The sequence below is a fragment of the Natator depressus genome, chromosome 27 (assembly GCF_965152275.1).
Source record: "Natator depressus isolate rNatDep1 chromosome 27, rNatDep2.hap1, whole genome shotgun sequence".
NCBI classification, from domain to species: Eukaryota; Metazoa; Chordata; order Testudines; family Cheloniidae; genus Natator; species Natator depressus.
The window spans coordinates 14,037,833-14,056,764 of NC_134260.1; the positions used below are offsets into that span (position 1 = coordinate 14,037,833).

General features: G+C 42.1%; 1 protein-coding gene across 1 annotated transcript; it reads right to left on the reverse strand.

Moving 5' to 3' along the window:
- Window positions 1-2,016: 2,016 nt before the first annotated feature.
- LOC141978543 (keratin, type I cytoskeletal 19-like) lies at window positions 2,017-8,667 on the reverse strand. The gene is made up of 8 exons (XM_074940723.1): window positions 8,083-8,667; window positions 7,382-7,464; window positions 6,529-6,685; window positions 5,091-5,252; window positions 4,489-4,614; window positions 4,023-4,249; window positions 3,065-3,195; window positions 2,017-2,181 (listed from the first exon to the last, which is right to left on the reverse strand). The coding sequence occupies exons 1-8, from the start codon at window positions 8,665-8,667 to the stop codon at window positions 2,156-2,158; spliced, it is 1,497 nt and encodes a 498-aa protein (XP_074796824.1). The 3' UTR covers window positions 2,017-2,155.
- Window positions 8,668-18,932: the final 10,265 nt, after the last annotated feature.

Sequence of the window (18,932 nt, forward strand, 5' to 3'; positions counted from 1 at the left end):
GCCAGGGGTCCTGATTCGCACAGGATATGAGTAGTCTCCCAGGTCTCATGCACATGCACACTCATGCACACACACTTCTTTTTATGTTTGTGTAGCTGCCTCGTTGGCATCTGTCACTTCTGTGTATGTAAAATTCACTTCCATGTGGCATGATCACTACATTGTGCCTTTACATATTACTCCGTATGTACAGTCACTGAAACATCTGTAGGGCCCTGCTCTAAAACAAAGGCCAGCAAAGTTCTTGCTACTGCAGATGATATTTGTGACTTCCTGTGTGCAATGTACAGCTCTGGGATGCTGTGTTTGGGTGGTGCTGTTGTGGAGGGCAAGAGGGGGGTGTTGGCTTTGTTTTTGTTGAGGGGTGGGGTATGGCTTTGGGTTTTGGTTTCTTTCTTGGACTATGCTGGCAAAACGCTAACAACCTATGCATGATCCGGGGATGCTTCCACAATACTGTGTTTGCTCGAAGCATGGCTCTCCTATTTGCCACAAAGTGGGCACATGGAACACTGCCTTAACTACATTCTGCCCTCCTCACCATCATCAGTTGTACCCACAGCACCTTCCTTGCACCTCTGCCCTCATTCTCTGCCACCATTCCAAAAGGTATGTACAGCAGATGCATTAAAAAGTTTTAAACATATTAACAGTTCTAGTGACATTCCTAATATTTAAAACAAGGAATATTGGTGGAACCATTAATACCTCTAAAATTGGTATTAACTTTTTCAATGCTTCCATTGTATTTATATAAAATATGCATACGATGAATAGATCCACACCTATAAACATTCATATTAAATGTTACATTCTTTTTCTCTCTCTGCCGCTTTTCTCCCCATCTAATTTCTACCCATAAAAGGAACATTTTCAAGATGGCCACTGTCCCACCTTCACTTCTGGGTTGAAACTATAGTTTTACAAAATCCTAGAATTTGAGAAAACGTGTTTGGTTCAAGTGAGTCCTCATGGGCACAAACACAGATGACAAGGTTCTGACAGAAACTATCACAAACCCATTGAGAACCAAACCCAATGTGTGTCTCAGAGTGGGACTGGATTGCTGGGGGGGTGGGTTAAATAACCTTTCACCTTTAGGTTACTAACCTGAGTTCAGTTTAGGCTGGTAGTGAACAAAGGAGTGGTCCAGTGAGTCTTTGGTGACCTGTACAAAGGGAATTGGTTGCTTCAGTCCGTTTCTTAGTGAGAAGGTGTCGACATTGTAGAAATAGGCCTGTTTGTTGTGATCTCAGCAGAGATGCAATGGCTTATAAAGAACAATATTTCATCTCACCCCTCACAGAGCTTGTCACTGCAATGTATTGCTGGTGGTTAGTGTGAGTGTGTGGGAGCTGCCTGTTCTGCAGGTCTCCAAAGCTGTCATTCATACACTTCAAACTGCTCTTAATTCTCTTCTTACAACTAAAATTTAGCATACTCATACCAGAGAAACCAGCATAAACCCTCATGCATTAACTGCACAAGGGGACTATATCCAATGAATATTAGCTCAGACAGTAACAGGAAGTGTCTGATACATAACCATAGACACGACGGGAGGAAGACACCTGCTACATCAACTAGTCCATTTCCACAGCTCTTTTGCCAAGGCCAGATTGTTCTCCTTAGTTTATTGTCCAGACCAGTTTTAAATGATTCATGTTGTGGGGCTTCCACCACTTCCCTTTGGGGATGATGGCACAGTCTAACAGACCTATCTGAGCGCATGGCTTCGTGGTTAACCCGGTACCAGAGACCACTGAAAAGTTGGATAGAGGAAACCATTTCTCAGACACAGGTTTCTTGATTGCATCAGGCAGAAGCAAAGTTTTATTGGAGACACTTTTTCAGCAGAAGGTAAATTACCAACCACGGTACAGATTAACTCAAGTAAGTAATTATTGTAATTAGACACAGAGAGCATCACAGATTGGAAGAAGCAAGTATCATGATAGGCAGGACGGTGGACCAAAGCTCAGATGGGCCCCTTAGGACACTTGTGTTGGCATTAGCAGCGATGAGTAATTCTGAAGAGCTCTTCTCCATGCTCTTTGCAGAGGTGCACAGTGAATGTGCTGGCTGAGCTCTCGCTTTGTGTATGGATGGGTCTTTGCTGGGTGGGTCTTGCACTGGAAGATGCCGGTTTCTCTTCTTAGTCACAGATCTTTCTGCCGTGCCCTGGAGAGGGATAAATAGAACCATTACTTTGCTTAGAAAGCAAGTAAAACCTTCCCTGCAGCATCAGGCTTTGAGATGTGCCTATTTAACATATACCCCGAGTGTGGGGGCTGCACACAGACACCCTGCTGACTATAAATTCAGATGAGCTCCAGAACTTCCCCAAAATTGTTTATGTGTTTAGAATACAAAAAAAGAATACAAACCCCGCAGGTTGGGCCAGCCGCTGTGCTGGGAATGCACAAGGGAAGCTCCTTGTGCCCTTCCCCTGGCCTAGTCCATCCCCTAGACACCCAGCTCACTCTGCCCCCAATGTGTTTTATTTTTCCTAGAAAGCAAATGTAAATTGTTGTGCTCTCCCCACGGCTGGATGCACCTCCCGGAGATACTGGTTGTGGCCTTGGATCCATTTTCCCATCCCCGACCAACACCTCGTTGGTTCCGTCTCTCTGTTTTAAGGACGTTTTACCACCTCCTTCGTCCTACAAAACACCCAGCCTCCATTTCCAGCCTCTTTCTCCAAGTTCTCTAGACTCTCTCCCTCTCTCTCACTGCTTCCACTTCAGGCTACCTTTCTTTTCCCTCTTTCCTCCTCCCTCTCTTTTAGCTCTCTTCTCCCTCACTTGCACCATTCATAATTCATAGTGAGAGAGTCACAACTGCATTTGATCCTGTTTCTTGACAACACTCCCCATACCATACCACTGTTGTGTCACCATGTCCTACCAGACTCTCCAGTTGCCTTACAACAGGGTCCTGAAAGGTGAGCTACAGCACCTCACAACCACCTAACAGAGAGTGGGTTTGACAGCTTCTCTCTTGCCCTATTGGTAAGAAGAGGACTAAAGAAACATTTTCCCTTATACGGTAAGTCAGTTCTTACCTTTTAGATCACCAGGGTGGCAAGACGTGACATGGGGCAGAGAGTGGGAAGATGAAGAGTAGGAGTGGGACGTTTTAGTGACTGTTCCTCCTCCTATTCCACCTCCTACGCAAATCCCTCCATCCGAGCCACTGTGACAAGGAAAGAATGTTTGGTGAATGAACGAGAAACCAACCTTACAACGGCATTGTAGGTTCAGTGAAGCCATGTGACTTTGCCTGTCCTCAATCGCTACCAGTCCAGCAAAGAGCCAGGACCTGTCCAGCACGCCTCCCCAGCACCCTCACTCCACTTTGTCCATGCAGAAAAGCGAAAGCACATCACTACAGGGCGAGTCATTCTCCCCACTAACTTTGCCCACAAAGGATGAATTAGTCATAGGCTGCCATTGCCAATGGGCTTTTTAAACAGGGTCTGCTGACTCCCTTGCTTCCAAATCAGGAAAATCTTTGCCTAATTATTTGTACCATTTGTTTCACAACAAAGTGAAGTTGGGGAGATGCCAGATGCTTGGGATAAAAGAAGGAATGACCTGGACTTTTGGCAAAATCTCAGACTGGGTCTTTTATGCAGGTTAGAAATACTTAGGTTAATGTCTTGTTACAATTCTCTCTCATTTTCACAGCTGCCTCTGCACCCCCGGCTTCTGTCTGGAGCAGAAATGGCAAAATATTGCAATTAATCCTCTCCTCATGGTAGTTGTTGCCCAGCACATACTAGGAAGTACACAACAATACGAGATGATGCTATATCGTTAGATACAGTATTGGAAGACACCTCGTCTCATTAGAAGTTCTCCATTCTGCAGACCCACGAGGCGGGAACGAGGTTTGGCTCAAGCTTTGGATACCTATCCTAACTGTATCTCCACACTCTCTGTGATTTTAGATCTCACACATTGCACAGATCACAGCATAGGTGTTTGCTTTATGCCCCGCTGTGTCTGTAGTCTACGTACACAATGTCACGCTGTCCTCCTTCCAGCAGGCAGCGGTAAGTGTGAATCTCCTGCTCCAATCGACATTTGACATCCAGGAGGACCTTGTACTCGTGGTTCTGGGACTCAATTTCTGCTCGCAGGTCAGCCAGTTGCTGCTCCACACAGGTGATCTGTTGCTGTAACTGGCACAGGTGGCTGTTGTAGCGACTTTCAGTTTCAGCCAAAGAGGCTTCCAGGTTGTCTCTCTAAGAAATGAAGCAAAGAACCCACCTGTGCTTTAGCCATGCACTAAATTAAACCCATTTTGATGCAGGAAATTGAGGATTTCAACGCAAAAATAAAAGCAAATCGTTGCTAACAATGGGTGTGGCAGTGGTATCCTCGCTGCTACATAGAGTGCCAGGCCAGGCTGGTCCCCGTCAGTCCAGAAATCCAGACCTCATTGTGTCACAGGTGAGATATCAATGGTGACAACATCACATACCTGGCTGAGATGGGCTTGCAGATCAATTTCCAGGCACTGCAACTGACGTCTAAGTTCAGAGACCTGGCTGTTGCACGACTCAACCTCCTGACTGCTTGTGATGACCTCACGATTCACCTCCTCAATCTGAAAACCAGAAACCCAGAATAAAGAGCTTCAGAGGGATTTTTTTAATTGTCAGGTGGATCTAGTGAATGTATAAAGGAGTGGGTAACAAAAGATGTAAGATAGGCAGGGGCTGGGCAAGTTTTCTGCACACTGGAATCAATCTCATCTATTGCTTGTAACTCCCCTTGCTATTCTAATGCTAAGACCCCTCACAACTTCACCAGTAATTCTCTTCTGTCCTAACTGACAGGCTCGCCCGCTGTTCCACCAACACACCTCAATAATGACATGTAGCAAACCCCGTTCTTCCATGAGACACATACACTGTGTATGCACAGGGCCTCCATCCCCTGTGCACCTGGTCACTATACATCTATGCTGATGACGTTTAGAACATATGATACAGGAATAAATTCTCCCCGTGGCGTGCACGTGTGATTCAGAAATAGCTCCTGTGTTTTTGCTTGAGAGAGTTACAGTTGTGATGAATTTACCTTGCATTCATACCAATCTTCAACCTCTTTGCGATTTTGTGCAATCATTGTTTCATACTGGCATCTCATCTCCTCTAGGATTTTCTTCAGATCTGGGCCAGGACAGGAATTGACCTCCACGCTGACATCACCAGTGGACTGGTTTCTCAGACAATTGATTTCCTGCAAAGATAACCCAGATCAGCTTGTTTGAAAAGAAAAAAAACATGAGTTGAGTTCTCTGGCAAGTGAGAGCAGCATGCCACTGTCAGTGAGCCTCTATGTCCTGGGGCCCATGTCTGACAGTCACAACAACTGTCTCTGATGCTTCTTCTCCAGTATACACCCAGCTCTGGTGGGGAAACCACAGCTGATTTCCAAGCAAAGCTCCACAGTGAGTACTCCTGAGGTAAAGAAACAGTGGGTGTTTATTGGTTTGTGTGATGGTTAATCACAGCAAATTAAGGAATTCCTGACTATTTTTGCAGCTTCATCTTCACCTGGGTCTTTTTGTCACTGGATCTTGCATAAGAGGCGATTTCCTGTGATAGTTTCTACATTATGCTTTTTAACAGTTTATGTTTTCACAAGAGCCATTTTTGTGTGTGGCTCTTCTACACACCAAATCCAGTCAGCGCATTTCCACTGACATTTTTGTTGCATCCATATTGTGACAGAATTAACTTTGATGAATGAAAGTCACTCATTTTCCTGAATGGGTTTGGACTAGTGTTACAGGTTCTCTTGGCCTCTTTTTGACAAAGAAGTCATTCTTTATCTTAGATTAGTCCCAATAGGTTGGCTCTCTTCATATTTTTTCCTTTCATATTTACATTTCAAGAGAAGGGAGCTTGGTTCAGTGCTTAGAGTTCCTGACCTACTCTTCCTGGATCTGCTACTGAGTTTCCAAGTGATTTTGGGCAGAACACTTCTTTTAACCATTCCTTAAATATCCTGGCTTCGCAACAGAGAGAATACTAGCATCACAGGGATGTTGTTAATACTAATTAATTGTTTATGAAGAGTTTTGAGTTAAATTAAGTAATGGGCCCGTGACAAATCAGCTGGAAGATTTCTCCAACTCATCTCTAGTCTCTAAGGTAGCTCTCTCCCCTTCCCCTTTTGCAGAGTCCAGGAGCTCCCAGAAGCTTGACATTCGTTCCTAACACTCAGGTCCTACATTGTTCACAAACCTTAAATGGCTGGACCTGAGCTCTTGGGCTGCTTGTGACAATTACTCCAGCACAGGATCCACCCTCTTTATATTTCAAATTAGAATGAATATGATAGGCAACAGGATTTGTGAAAGGAGTAATTTCATAATAATGCAGATTATTATTAATATTCTCTTGGTCGTAGTTGCAGTCGTGCCCTGGTGTTTTAATCAGGATCAGGTCCCCACTGCTGTAGTAAGTAATGTACAAAATAATTTTTTTTATATACGGGAATGAGCTCTTACCTCCTCATGGTTCTTCTTCAGACAACACAGCTCTTCCTTCAGGCACTCAAGCTGCGACTCCAGGTCAGACCTGCACAGGGTCAGTTCGTCCAGAACTTGGCGTAAGCCATTAATATCAGCCTCCACACTCTGGCGAAGGGCCAGCTCAGTCTCATACCTAAGCCATGGACAAGAAAGACAGAAAAGTCAGCCCCTGGCTGAGCCCACCATTAAGGAACTACTACAAAGATGTCACACACTAATTTTTCTGCACGTCCCCTGGGAAATAATCAAAACCCTTTTCTTTTTTAAAAATCCATGGGCCAGACTCTCAGTTGGTAAAAATCTGCATAGCTCCATTGCCTTCAATGGACTCTTGCCAATGTACATCTGTTGTCCCTATATTTTAGCCCATTAAACCTCACAAGCAAACTCTTTGTTGCCTCAAACACTGTGTCCTAGAAATGCCCCTATTCTGGCCCCTCTAGAGTCAAAGACCAAAGGCACATATCAAAATCGGAGATCGCCACTTATGTGTCATTGTTCCCAAGTACTCCCCTATTGGTCTGTCTGTATCCGTGGTTGTCTTTTGTCTTCTAGTGGGATTGTCAGCTCTTTGGGGGTGGTGAGTGTCATTTTGTTCTGTGTTTGTACAGTGCCTAGCACAATGGGGTCCTGGGCCATGACTGAGCTTCATAGCTGTACTCTAATACAGATAATTAATAATAATAATAAAATCTCTCAAAATCTCTGTCACGAATCAGGAATTCCAGTAATTCTTGGTTGGGGATTTCTTCATTTGTCAATTTGTAAATAGGATGTGAGGGAACAAGAGGAGAATTACAGGGTTTGTCTGGTACAGAGAGTTACTCACTTCAGTCTGAAGTCATCAGCTGCCATCCTGCTGTTATCAATGTTCAAAATGATCTTGTTGTTGTCTAGGGTAGTGCAAACAATCTGGAAAAGAATAGAGTCCAGGGGATTTTCAGCTCTGAAGTCTCTTCACTATGTCACATTCAGTGCCACATTGCAAATTTCAGTCTTTTTACTCTCCCAGTATTCAAATTCAGACAGATAGGAAGCACAGAAAATTTCAGATCCAAGGAGAAATGTTTGAGAAATGTCCAAGTGTGTGAAGTGAAATAGGTGAAATGAATGAATGTGTAAAAACACGCTGTTAAAATGCTAACAGTTTTGCAATTATAATTAGTGCTCCCTAGTGTCTGCTATAACAAACCTCACATTTTCAAACTTGGTCTATGGTTCGTAACTATGAGTTTATATTTTTTTCATCGCAAGACTTACATTACAGCTCAGCATTTGGCAGGTATCTCTCTCCTGCACCCTGTGATTCTGTCTCCTTTGTTTTTCCTATCTGGCTAACTCTTCTTCAGAATACACTTGAAAAATATTTTACACCCTCACTCGTAGTTCATAAAAGCAGTTGCCTTAATTTATGTCTGCAAAGAACATTTTACAAAAAGTGAAATATTGCCTCTCACAACTGCCCTAGGATCTGAACACAGACTCAGAGGGAAGCTCTTACAATGGGGAATGCAGCCAAAAAAAAGTCACCTGATTTTGAAGATCTTCTATTTCCTTATAGTAGCAGCTGTAGTCCTTTGGTACACTGGAGTGTCCATGCTGGGCATACCATTCCCTGATTTTGCACTCTAAGGCAGCGTTTTCTTCCTCCAGGCATCGCACCTGGTTCAGGTAAGAAGCCAGGCGGTCATTAAGATTCTGCATGGTCAGCTTTTCATCACAGTTGAAAAATACGCCATCTCCACAAACACCACCACCACCAAAGCCACCACTGACTGCACCACCAAAGCCACCTGCATATCCACAGCGGGTGCTGCCACCACTGAACCCAATGCTGGAACAACCTCCATAACCGTATCCTGGGACACCTGCTCCTAAGACACCTCCATAGCTACCTCCAGAAAAGCTACCAGCACTCAGTCCTGCTCCACAACTCGCTCCACCACTGTAACTCCTACCCGAAAAGCCTCTACCAGAGCCTATCCCATAGGAGCTATATCTTCCAGAAGAGATGGAAGAAGTCCTTCCTCCACCACCACTTCCAACCACACAGCTACCACCACTACTCCTCCCTTTGGTAGAGAGAGTAACAGTCTGCTTGGTGCTGCAGCTCATAGCGACAGCGATTAAGAGTCCAACCCAAAGCCCAAAGCAAGAGGCACAGCTTGATATGAATTCAGACTGCAGATTTTCTATCCCCACAGATCTCTATTTATACCTTCCACAGTGGGTGTCACCAGTAGGGTGTTTCTCCTTCTCATGGGGCTGACTAGTCTTGCTGTTTATGCCAAGAATAATTTCCCAAAGGCAGTTTCCCTCCAGAAACCCAGTACACAAGGAATTTAAGTTACATGTCAGCAGAGTGTTTCAAAAATACACTCGCAATGATGTTTTATGAATCATCAGCTCTTCCTTATGATGAAAATTTTACAAGAAGAAGCCAGGAAAAACACTGCCCTAAATTATATACAGGGAAGAAATAATGCAGCTTATTGCAACAGAAAGCTCTTTATATGTTGTTGTTTTATTTTAATTTTAATTTTATCATTAATAAGCATGTTTTTCATGTGAGATGCTGGGGCGTAGATATCAAAGATCAAAGTGAATGAATGAATAAACATGGAGTCATGCTTTAGTAAAGTGAAAATAGTGATGAACCTCTCAGTGGAAAGGTCTGAGACACCATGATATAAATATTCAGGTCTGCTCCTAATACTGTGACAGATGCTAGGTCCAATACACTCCTAACAAAGAGAATTCTTAGGCTGTGGAAGTAGAGCGGGGGTTCCCGAACTATAGCCTCTAGATCGCTGCTGATCCACAAGGAGCTCTTGCTGGTAGTCTGTGGAGAGTTGGCTGGTTAACTGGTTCCCCTCCTCCTTGTGTTCAGCTGAAAACTGCATTGAAATAAGCCAAAATACATTAAATACTTTCCTAACGTTACTTTTCCCATGTAAGTAATTGCTGTAGATGCCAGCTGGATGTTTTATGACAGTGAGTGAAAGGGGAAATGGTCCATGCAGTGGTGAATGGGGGTGGGGTTGTCCATGGACAATTTATCTGTTAATATTTGTTGTGTATGTGAAAAACTCTGGGAACTCCTGAAATAGAGAATGTAAAACTGGACCGCTGATAGCACTGGAGGAACAACTGGCTGGCTGCAAAGGGGTGGACTAGGTGTGACCAAATAGACCTTTTCCATTGCTAATGTGTAAGAATCTATACTGAGCAGGGAAATTGAAGTGAGAAGAGCTGTTCTCATTTCTCAACTGCATAGTAATTCATTCTGATTTGCTCTGAGAGCTTGGACACCACTACTGCTATGATATACAGGTGGGAACAAGAAAAGGATTCACAGAACTGGCATACTACAGAAAAGGTCAGTAACGTTTTCCCAAGAGGACATCTTAATAATTGGACGCTTTTCTCTTCAAGTGCACAAAGGCACACATTCCCTAATAGATCGCAATTTACAAGCAACCATTAGTAGTAACTGGGCTTTGTCTCACCTCCTCCCTCCTCCCAGTTAGCTCGTTAAGGGAGAAGTTGTGATGAACCCTCATTTATGTAGACTGGTGCTGTCAGAGAAGACAGAGAGGGCATCAGCTGCCACTCCAGAAGAGAGGGGCTTCTTTGCAAAATGGTTAGAACTATTTACACCCAGCCAGAACTTGTCAGCTGTGAACAGCTGAGATTTGCTAGCATGAGATATTGTGCTAGGGATCTGGAAGCCCTAACACAGAGATTTAGGAGCAATCAGGAACTCTCTGTATAAGGAGAGGCTAAATTCCTATATTGTGTTGCCTGAATGAGACAGAGAAAGGGATTCCATATTAGAGGAAAAAGGGTTATTGAAAAACTACTTGCTGTTGTGAGCACCTAATTCTCCAAGTCCTTCTCCTCTGGGATCTGAAAGACAATCCCTCCAAATCCATACCCCTCAAACCATCTCCTGTTTACTGGTAGGAATAGCTATCTATATTACGCACTTATATGGCTCCCATCCCATAGTACCCAAGTGCCTCCCAAGTATGTATGGATTTATCATCATCCCATTCATGTAAGTTAGGGTACTATGATCCCCGTTTAAGTGATCATAATTAATTTATTTAGATTTCAAATGATAAAAAGGATGCCTATCACAAGGCTCTAGATGCCCTGCCACATTCATTAACGACTCGGTACATGGAAACCCCCAACAGCATTAAAATAATCCTTCCACAGAGAGAGAAAGTGACTTCCTCAAGGTCACGGAATGAAACTGTGGCAGAGCCAAGAATTACATGCAGGGCTCCTGAATTAGGCTACAGTGCTTTAAACAGAAGCCAGTCCTCCCTTCAGAAATGTACCCCACTCGCTTCCCAAATGCAAGTCAGCAAAGACACAATCATGAGGAAAGTTGTAAGGAAGAAAATCTGATTTTCATCATTTGTACTGTGGAGTATAATTTGTGTCAGGGTGAGGCTCTGAGGACAAACAGAAATTAATATAATGCTTTTATTGCTTGAAGCTTTTGTTATGCTGTGTCTGAAGAAATTAGCCAATAGCTGTCCTCAGTAAGCAGCTTTTGTGGAGGGGGTAACTTCTGTTCTCTCTTTCAGAGGTATCGTTTTGGCACAGCAGAGTTCCACTTTCTTGCCAGCACAGCAAAACTTGCCTGAATTACATGCAGCACAAACAGAGGTTCATTGTCAATTCCACGGAAGATTTTTGTACATTTGTAGTTAGCTAAAGACTCCGTTGCTTGACGTACAGGCCCTGCCATGGATCAGAGAGGGAAATGCATTTATGTTTGCTACTCATCTCATTAACTCCGACTCTCTCTTGCTGTCTGTGACAGCAAATTGTCCTTTTGCTTCAAAACTTGCAGCATCATGTGTTACCGTTTTTCCCACCAAAATGGTTGATTTCCCGCTGCACCTTCCCACTGATGGTTTTTTATAACAATGGGCAGAGTTAATTTTCAGGACATCTCTCTCTTTTTCTCTGTCTGGTTCTTTTGTTCATCGAAAGTCCACTATAGAATATTTTCTCTAAGAGCCCTGTGTGCTCCACGAGGAGGGTGTGTCCAAACCAGCAGAGCTCTTTCCTAAGCATTGCTTCGTGATGTTTCTGCAGCCTTGTTGTACATGATTTTATCTTGTCACTTGTCATAATTACCTTATGCAATTTGCATAATAGCTACCAGGCATCATCTATTAAATTTTTCCAGTTCTTTGATGTGCAAACAGAGAGTAAGTTGGAAATCAGTACTCTGCAGTAAATGTGGACTTTAATTTTTGCATGTGGGTGGGTGTGGGATACTGTGCTGATTGCAGTTTTAGTGTTGCAACCCTTCAAATTCAGACCATGCCTTTTTATCGGGCTAATGATTCGCTGGTCTGTAATGACGATGTCTGACAAAATTCCAAGCAGGTAAATTAAATCTTTACCATGCTGAATTTGGCAACACTGATTGTGGTCCTAAGTCTTAAATATACCTTCCAAGGTGCCAGTTTTGTGCATTACTTCAGTTTCTCTCACACGGGTGGTTAGTTCGTAGCTTTGAGTTATCTCAGCACATTTGTTAGTGATGAATTGGAGGTGTGGTAGAGCGTGTACAACAAGAGCAGAATCATCTACTCTTAGAAGCTCATCCTTAACCTCCTCGATTTCTTTTCTGAAGGGTTTAATCTGCTTGCAGAGTCTGCCGATATTTCACGATGCAATAAAAATTCCTGGCGTTTACATCGCTGGGGGCGTCATCGTCAATCAATAATCATGGCAAAGAAGAATCCAAAGAGACGTTAGGGAATACCAGGAAGAATGAAGTGGGAGTGAAGGCACAGCTGGTTCACCCTCCTTGTATACTTTCTCACTGGGATCTGTGTGCAGAGATGGATTGGAACAGGAGACAATGCCCGAGCCTGCAGCAGAACACGGAAATGTACTGGCAGAGCACTGTGAGAATGTGGGAAGTGAGCAACAGAGCTGGACTATTTAAAGTGCTTCAAACACCAGACATCAAGGTGGTCAGTCCAATGCAGGCAGATAGATAGATAGATGATGTGTACCCAACTTGGTGTTTCTTCTGAAATGATTCTTCCATTTGTATTTATTTTTTTTTAAATATTGTACAATACATTTATGATTTGTCACTCATGTGACTACTTCACAGCATACAGCATTCACAGCCATTACTAACACAGTGTTAGACTAGGTGGAGACAATAGACAAGAAGAGGGGTGAAATATAACTATTATTTATTGTTATTTCAATTGCAGTAGCATGTACAGATCCCACACAAGTACAACAGCCCTATTTTACTAGGCACTGGACAAACAAATAACACAAGGACAGTCTCAGGCCTTGAGAGCTCACAGCCTCAGGGTTGGTTATTGTCATGGGAATTTACACTTACATAAATCTTTACAAATGTTACAAATGGTACAATAAATAAATACAGAAAAACAGATCTACATCACAAAACAGACTTTTATGGAGAATTTAGAGTGTCTACATTATACCATAAAATACATGAGTATTCAAAAAAATCTAGACTCCACATAGTCTTGTATAATTATTTTCAACACCCAGTATTTAATAGATGCTTATTGCAAACAGTTTGCACTCCATGTGGCTAGTGGTCTCCTCTCGATCTCCTCATTCACACCTTGTAGCATCTGTTCATTTGTCCCTGCAAAGATTTCTTTTTGATGATGCTGTAATCTGTATTCATTTCTGCTCCCTCATGAAAGGGCTGGTGATTCTGCCTCCCCGTAGGAGCACAATTCATTTTAACCACAACTGTTGGCATCAATGCTGACTGCTTCCCAAGATCCATTCTGCACTGAGCCTTGAGACTCCTTCCTTGTGCTCTGCCCACACTCCTTGCTTGTTCTTCTCTTTGTCTTCTCCTACTTGCATCGTAGTGCCTTTGCTCATGCTGTCTCCTACTCTTGGAACAGCCTCCCCTTCCCAGCGCACCAAACATCTTCACTCCCCCTTTAAATTCCTCTTCAAAACTTATGGTTTTCAGCCTAAGCCTGTGCCTCAGTCACCTGCTCGTCATCTCTTGCTCTAATTGTTTACAGTGAGAAAAGAAAAAAAATCAATGCTCATAAACAGCATTCCCCACATAACATGAATCACGCCTTCTCTATTTGTTATAACCCTCCTTCATCCCTTCCCTCCTTCATCTTAGCCTGTTGTCATCATTTCCTCTGACTGTCTAATTTAGATTGGAAACTTGTTGGGGCAAAGACTGTGTCTTCTTTTGTTTCTGTAAAGCATTTTGCACACTTAGCGCTGATGAGCGGCATGGGTTAGTGATCAGAGGGACAGATGAGCCTCAGTAACCTTTCTGTAATGTCTTGGATGAGGGCTCCAGGCAGGCTGCACACCTCCCAGGACATAAGGTCAGGTCAGCAGATGGATGTCTCTGTTCCCCTCAGAAGGGAATCCCAGGCCCCACCACCCTACATCTCCTTCTCTTGGGTGTGGTGACTGTGAACCCCTAGCCTTCAGGCAGGTGGTTCCTCTTCCTCAGCTTTTGGGACCTGCTCCTCTCTTGCTGTTGGCACTACAGCATACTGATTCTTGACCTCAGTGGATGGGGGACTTGAGTGGATGGGTGGATCGCTGCCTATTGCCCAAGGTGGCCAGCAGCTAAGTTTCCTCCCTGCAGAGCAACTGGTTTTCCTTTCTCTTTTGGTGCTGCGGTAGACTTTTCTAGTCAGCTAGCATCCTCCATCTTGATGTCTTCACATGTGTCCTGTTGATGAAGTCCTCATGCTTGTGGATGCTACTCAAACCAGCCACTTCCTCTTGCAGTTCTCCTACCTGCTTCCTCAGGGACACCACCAAGAGACACCTCTCACACTGGGTGGTTCCTGCCAGAGATGCTGGAACAATTTTTATTGTGGGGGTGCTGAGGGCCATTGAACCAAACTGTAAACCCTGGATCTAATGAAGCAGCACTCCCAGCACCGGTAGGTCAAGCACCTCTGGTTCCTGCTGCCTGGCTTTCTTTGGCAGGGATATGCAGGCTATATTCCCAGCAACTAAAGACCAGGGTCTAAGTAGACACCTCCAGGGTCAGAATGCCTGTCTGCCAGGACCCACAAAGGTGCAGGCAGAGGAAGAGCTAACGGAGTATTGGCGATGTGCTGTTTTCCTCCCATTACAACTGCTTCTTGTAGAGTACCTGCAAGTTATGGGGAAAAAACTCCTACTGCCCTGGATTCCTCTAAATCCCAGAATTCTGTTTACTGTATACCAGAGGGGAGTCTTGCTTCCTCTGCTGGTGAGTCAGAGTCAAAATATTACCCTTCCCTGGGTCCTCAGCAATCCTGATGTTACAGGGCACAAACTGATCACCAGGTGGAGTCAGAAAGACAGTCCCTCCCAGTTTATAGTATAATTAAGCAATGGAATTATGTGTATTATGAAAGTTTTATACTTTCCTCTGAAGCATCCAGCACTGGTCACTGTCAGAGATGGGATACCAGACGAAGGAGATCACTGCTCCCTTCCAAATATGAAGATTCCTTTGCTCCTATAGGGAGAGTTTATCTATTTCTGTGTTGTAAATAATGCTTCATTTCTGAGCAGAGGAATCCCACACACACACACATACGCACACTGTTCTATGTGTCTGTGGGCCTGCAAGACATGCTTTGGAATATGCTGTAGATGCTATAATACTGGCTCCCCTCAGGTGTCCCGTTTCCTCCTGTTGTGTCTCCCTTGTGTTTGTTAACAGTAATTTCTGGTCCCTTTGTTTAATCTGGATCTTGTATGATCATGGAGTGACATGATTCTGGACTTTAAAAGGTTTTCTTTGTGGATGAGAGTGTCCATCAGAGGGAAGTGTAAGAGACATTTCATCCCAATATACCATGCACAACCTTTCGGGTCTGAGTGCTCTGTATAGATATTACCCCCATGCCGCAAGCTGATGGGTAGAAGATCTCAGAAACCTTTTCTAGGATGTACACTTATTTTATTTTAGAAACCTTTTTCCTTTGTTTCAGAAACCTTTTCACCTTTGTTGTGAATTTTATTTTATTTTATTTTATTTTAATTATGACATAGAAATCAAAGGCCAGGTTCTGCACTCTGTTACACCAGTTTTATGGCCATGTAAACGGATAGATGTGCATGGAATTATCCTGTAAAACCACCATAACGCGGTGGAAATCAGGAAGATGTTAATATAGTTAATTTTCATTTCTAAATGTCTGAAGAATATCAGATGCTGATTTTAGTGTGTGTATTTGTAGCAATAAATCACCAGCTGTGTAAAAAAATGACTTTCATATCTAGTTTGTTGTCACATTTATTGAGCAACAGCTGTGTGAACAATGGATTTTTCAGTTCACTAGCCATACTGAAAAAGTTTTAAAAAAAATTCTTTCAGCTTGACCAAAAATGAAAATTTGTTGAAATTATTATCACTCCCAAAATCAAAAAGTTGGAGGAAAAATAATGTTGCATTAAACAAAACAACCCAAAACAAAAAATTTCCTTTCATTTTTGAGCTTTTAAAAACATTTTATGTTTTTTAAAATAAAATTGAACCTATATTTCTAAATGAAAAGTAGCTGCAAATTGATAGATTGAAACATTTTGCTTTGGGGTCAATTATTTAGATTTGGGGTCAATTGTTTTTACTTTTTATTTTTAACCAAATCAGTTCAGTGAAATCAACATGAATTAACAAAATGTTTCCCTCTCTCAGAATCGACGTGTTTTGACAAAATGAAGATATGGCCAAAAAAGGTTACTCAGCTCTACTCAGGTTTCAGAGTGGTAGCCGCATTAGTCTGTATCAGCAAAAAGAACGAGGAGTACTTGTGGCACCTTAGAGACTAACAAATTTATTTGAGCATAAGCTTTTGTGGGCTAAAGCCCACTTCATCAGATGCATGCTGTGGAAAATACAGTGGGAAGATATATATATACAGAGAACATGAAAAAATGGGGGTTGCCATACCAACTCTAACAAGAGTAATCGATTAAGATGAGCTACTATCAGCAGAAGAAAAAAAAACTTTTCTAGTGATAATCAGGAGTCTGACTATCATTTCACACCTTCTTGTCAACTGTTTGAAATGGGCCATCCTGATTATTTACCAGCTAAAGGTGGCTGTTACCAAGGACCTAATACTCAGGATCTGAGTAGCTTCCCAGGACTCATACACACACGCACACGCAAACACACTTGCTTTTAGGTCTGTGTGTCTGCTGAGTTGGCATCTGTGTATGTAAAATTCACTTCCACATGGCATGGTCTCATACTTATTCATTCACCGTATTGTGTCTTTATTAGGGCTATCCATTAATCGCAGTTAACTAACGCGATTAACTCAAAAAAATTAATCACGATTAAAAAAATTAATCGCAGTTTTAATCACACTGTTAAATAGAATACCAATTGAAATTTATTAAATATTTTGGATATTTTTCTACCTTTTCATATACATTGTATTCTGTGTTGTAATTGAAATCAAAGTGTATATTATTTTTTATTACAAATATTTGCACTGTAAAAATGATAAACAAAAGAAATTGTATTTTTCAATTCACTTCATTCAAGTACTGCAGTGCAATCTCTTTACAAAGTGCAACTTACAATTTTAGATTTTTTTTGTTATATAACTGCACTCAAAAACAAAACAATGTAAAACTTCTGAGCCTACAAGTCCACTCAGTCCTATTCTTGTTCAGCCAATTGCTAAGACAAACAAGTTTGTTTACATTTACAGGAGATAATGCTGCCCTCTTCTTATTTACATTGCCACCAGAAAGGGAGAACAGGCATTTGCATGGCACTTTTGTAGCTGGCATTGCATAGTATTTACGTGCCAGATTCATATGCCCCTTCATGCTTCGGCCACCATTCCAGAGGACATGCTTCCATGTTGATGATGCTCGTTAAAAAATTAATGCATTAATTAAATTTGTGACTGAACTCCTTCAGGGAGAATTGTATGTCCACTGCTCTGTTTTACCCGCATTCTGCCATATATTTCACGTTACAGCAATCTTGGATGATGTTCATTTTAAGAACACTTTCACTGCAGATTTGAGAAAACGCAAAAAAGCTACCAATGTGAGATTTCTAAAAATAGCTACAGCACTCGACCCAAGGTTTAAGAATCTGAAGTGCCTTCCAAAATCTCAGAGGGACGAAGTGTGGAGCATGCTTTCAGAAGTCTTAAATGAGCAACACTCTGATGCGGAAACTACAGGACCCAAACCACCAAAAAAGAAAATCAACCTTCTGCTGGTGGCATCTGACTCAGATAATGAAAATAAACATGCATTGGTCTGCACTGCTTTGGATTGTTATTGAGCAGAACCCGTCATCAGCATAGATGCATGTCCTCTGGAATGGTGGTTGAAGCATCAAAGAACATATGAATCTTTAGTGCATCTAGCATGTAACTATCTTGTGATGCCGGCTACAACAGTGCCATGTGAACGCCTGTTCTCACTTTCACGTGACATTGTAAACAAGAAGCGGGCAGCATTATCTCCTGAAACTGTAAGCAAACTTGTTTGTCTAAGTGATTGACTGAACAAGAAGTAGGACTCAGTGGACTTACAGGCTCTAAAATTTTACATTGTTTTATTTTTGACAGCTGTTTTTATTTTACATAATTTTACATTTGTGAGTTCGACTTCCATGATAAAGAGATTGCACTACAGTACTTGTATTAGGTGAACTGAAAAATACTATTTCTTTTGTTTTTTTACAGTGCAAGTACTTGTAATCAAAAATAAATATAAAGTGAGCACTGTACACTTTGTATTCTGTGTTGTAATTGAAATCAATATATTTGAAAATGTAGAAAATATAATATTTAAATAAATATTTAAATAAATGGTATTCTATTATTGTTTAACAGCGCAATTAATTGTGATTAATTTTTTAATCGCTTGACAGCCCTAGTCTTTACATATTACGCCATCTGTATGGTCACTGAAACATCTGTAGGGCCCTGCTCTAAAACAAAAGCCAGCAAAGTTCTTGCTCCTTTGGATGATATTTGTGACTGTTCCAGCAATATTTAAAATGGGAAATATTTCTGGAACTAGGAATACTAAAATCAGAATTAATTTTAAGTGCATCCATTATATGTAAAATATGTATTCAATGACAAAAATATTACATATAAAATGTTGCATTCTCTCTCTCTCAGCCTCTTTTCTCACCATCTAATTTCTACCCATAAAAAGAACATTTTCAAGATGGCCAGTGTCCCATTCTCACTTCTGGGCTGAAACTGTAGTTTCACAAAATCTTAGAATTTGAGAAAACGTGTCTGGTTTAAGTGAGTCCCCATGGGCACAAACACAGAAGATCAGGTTCTGACAGAAACTGTCACAAACCC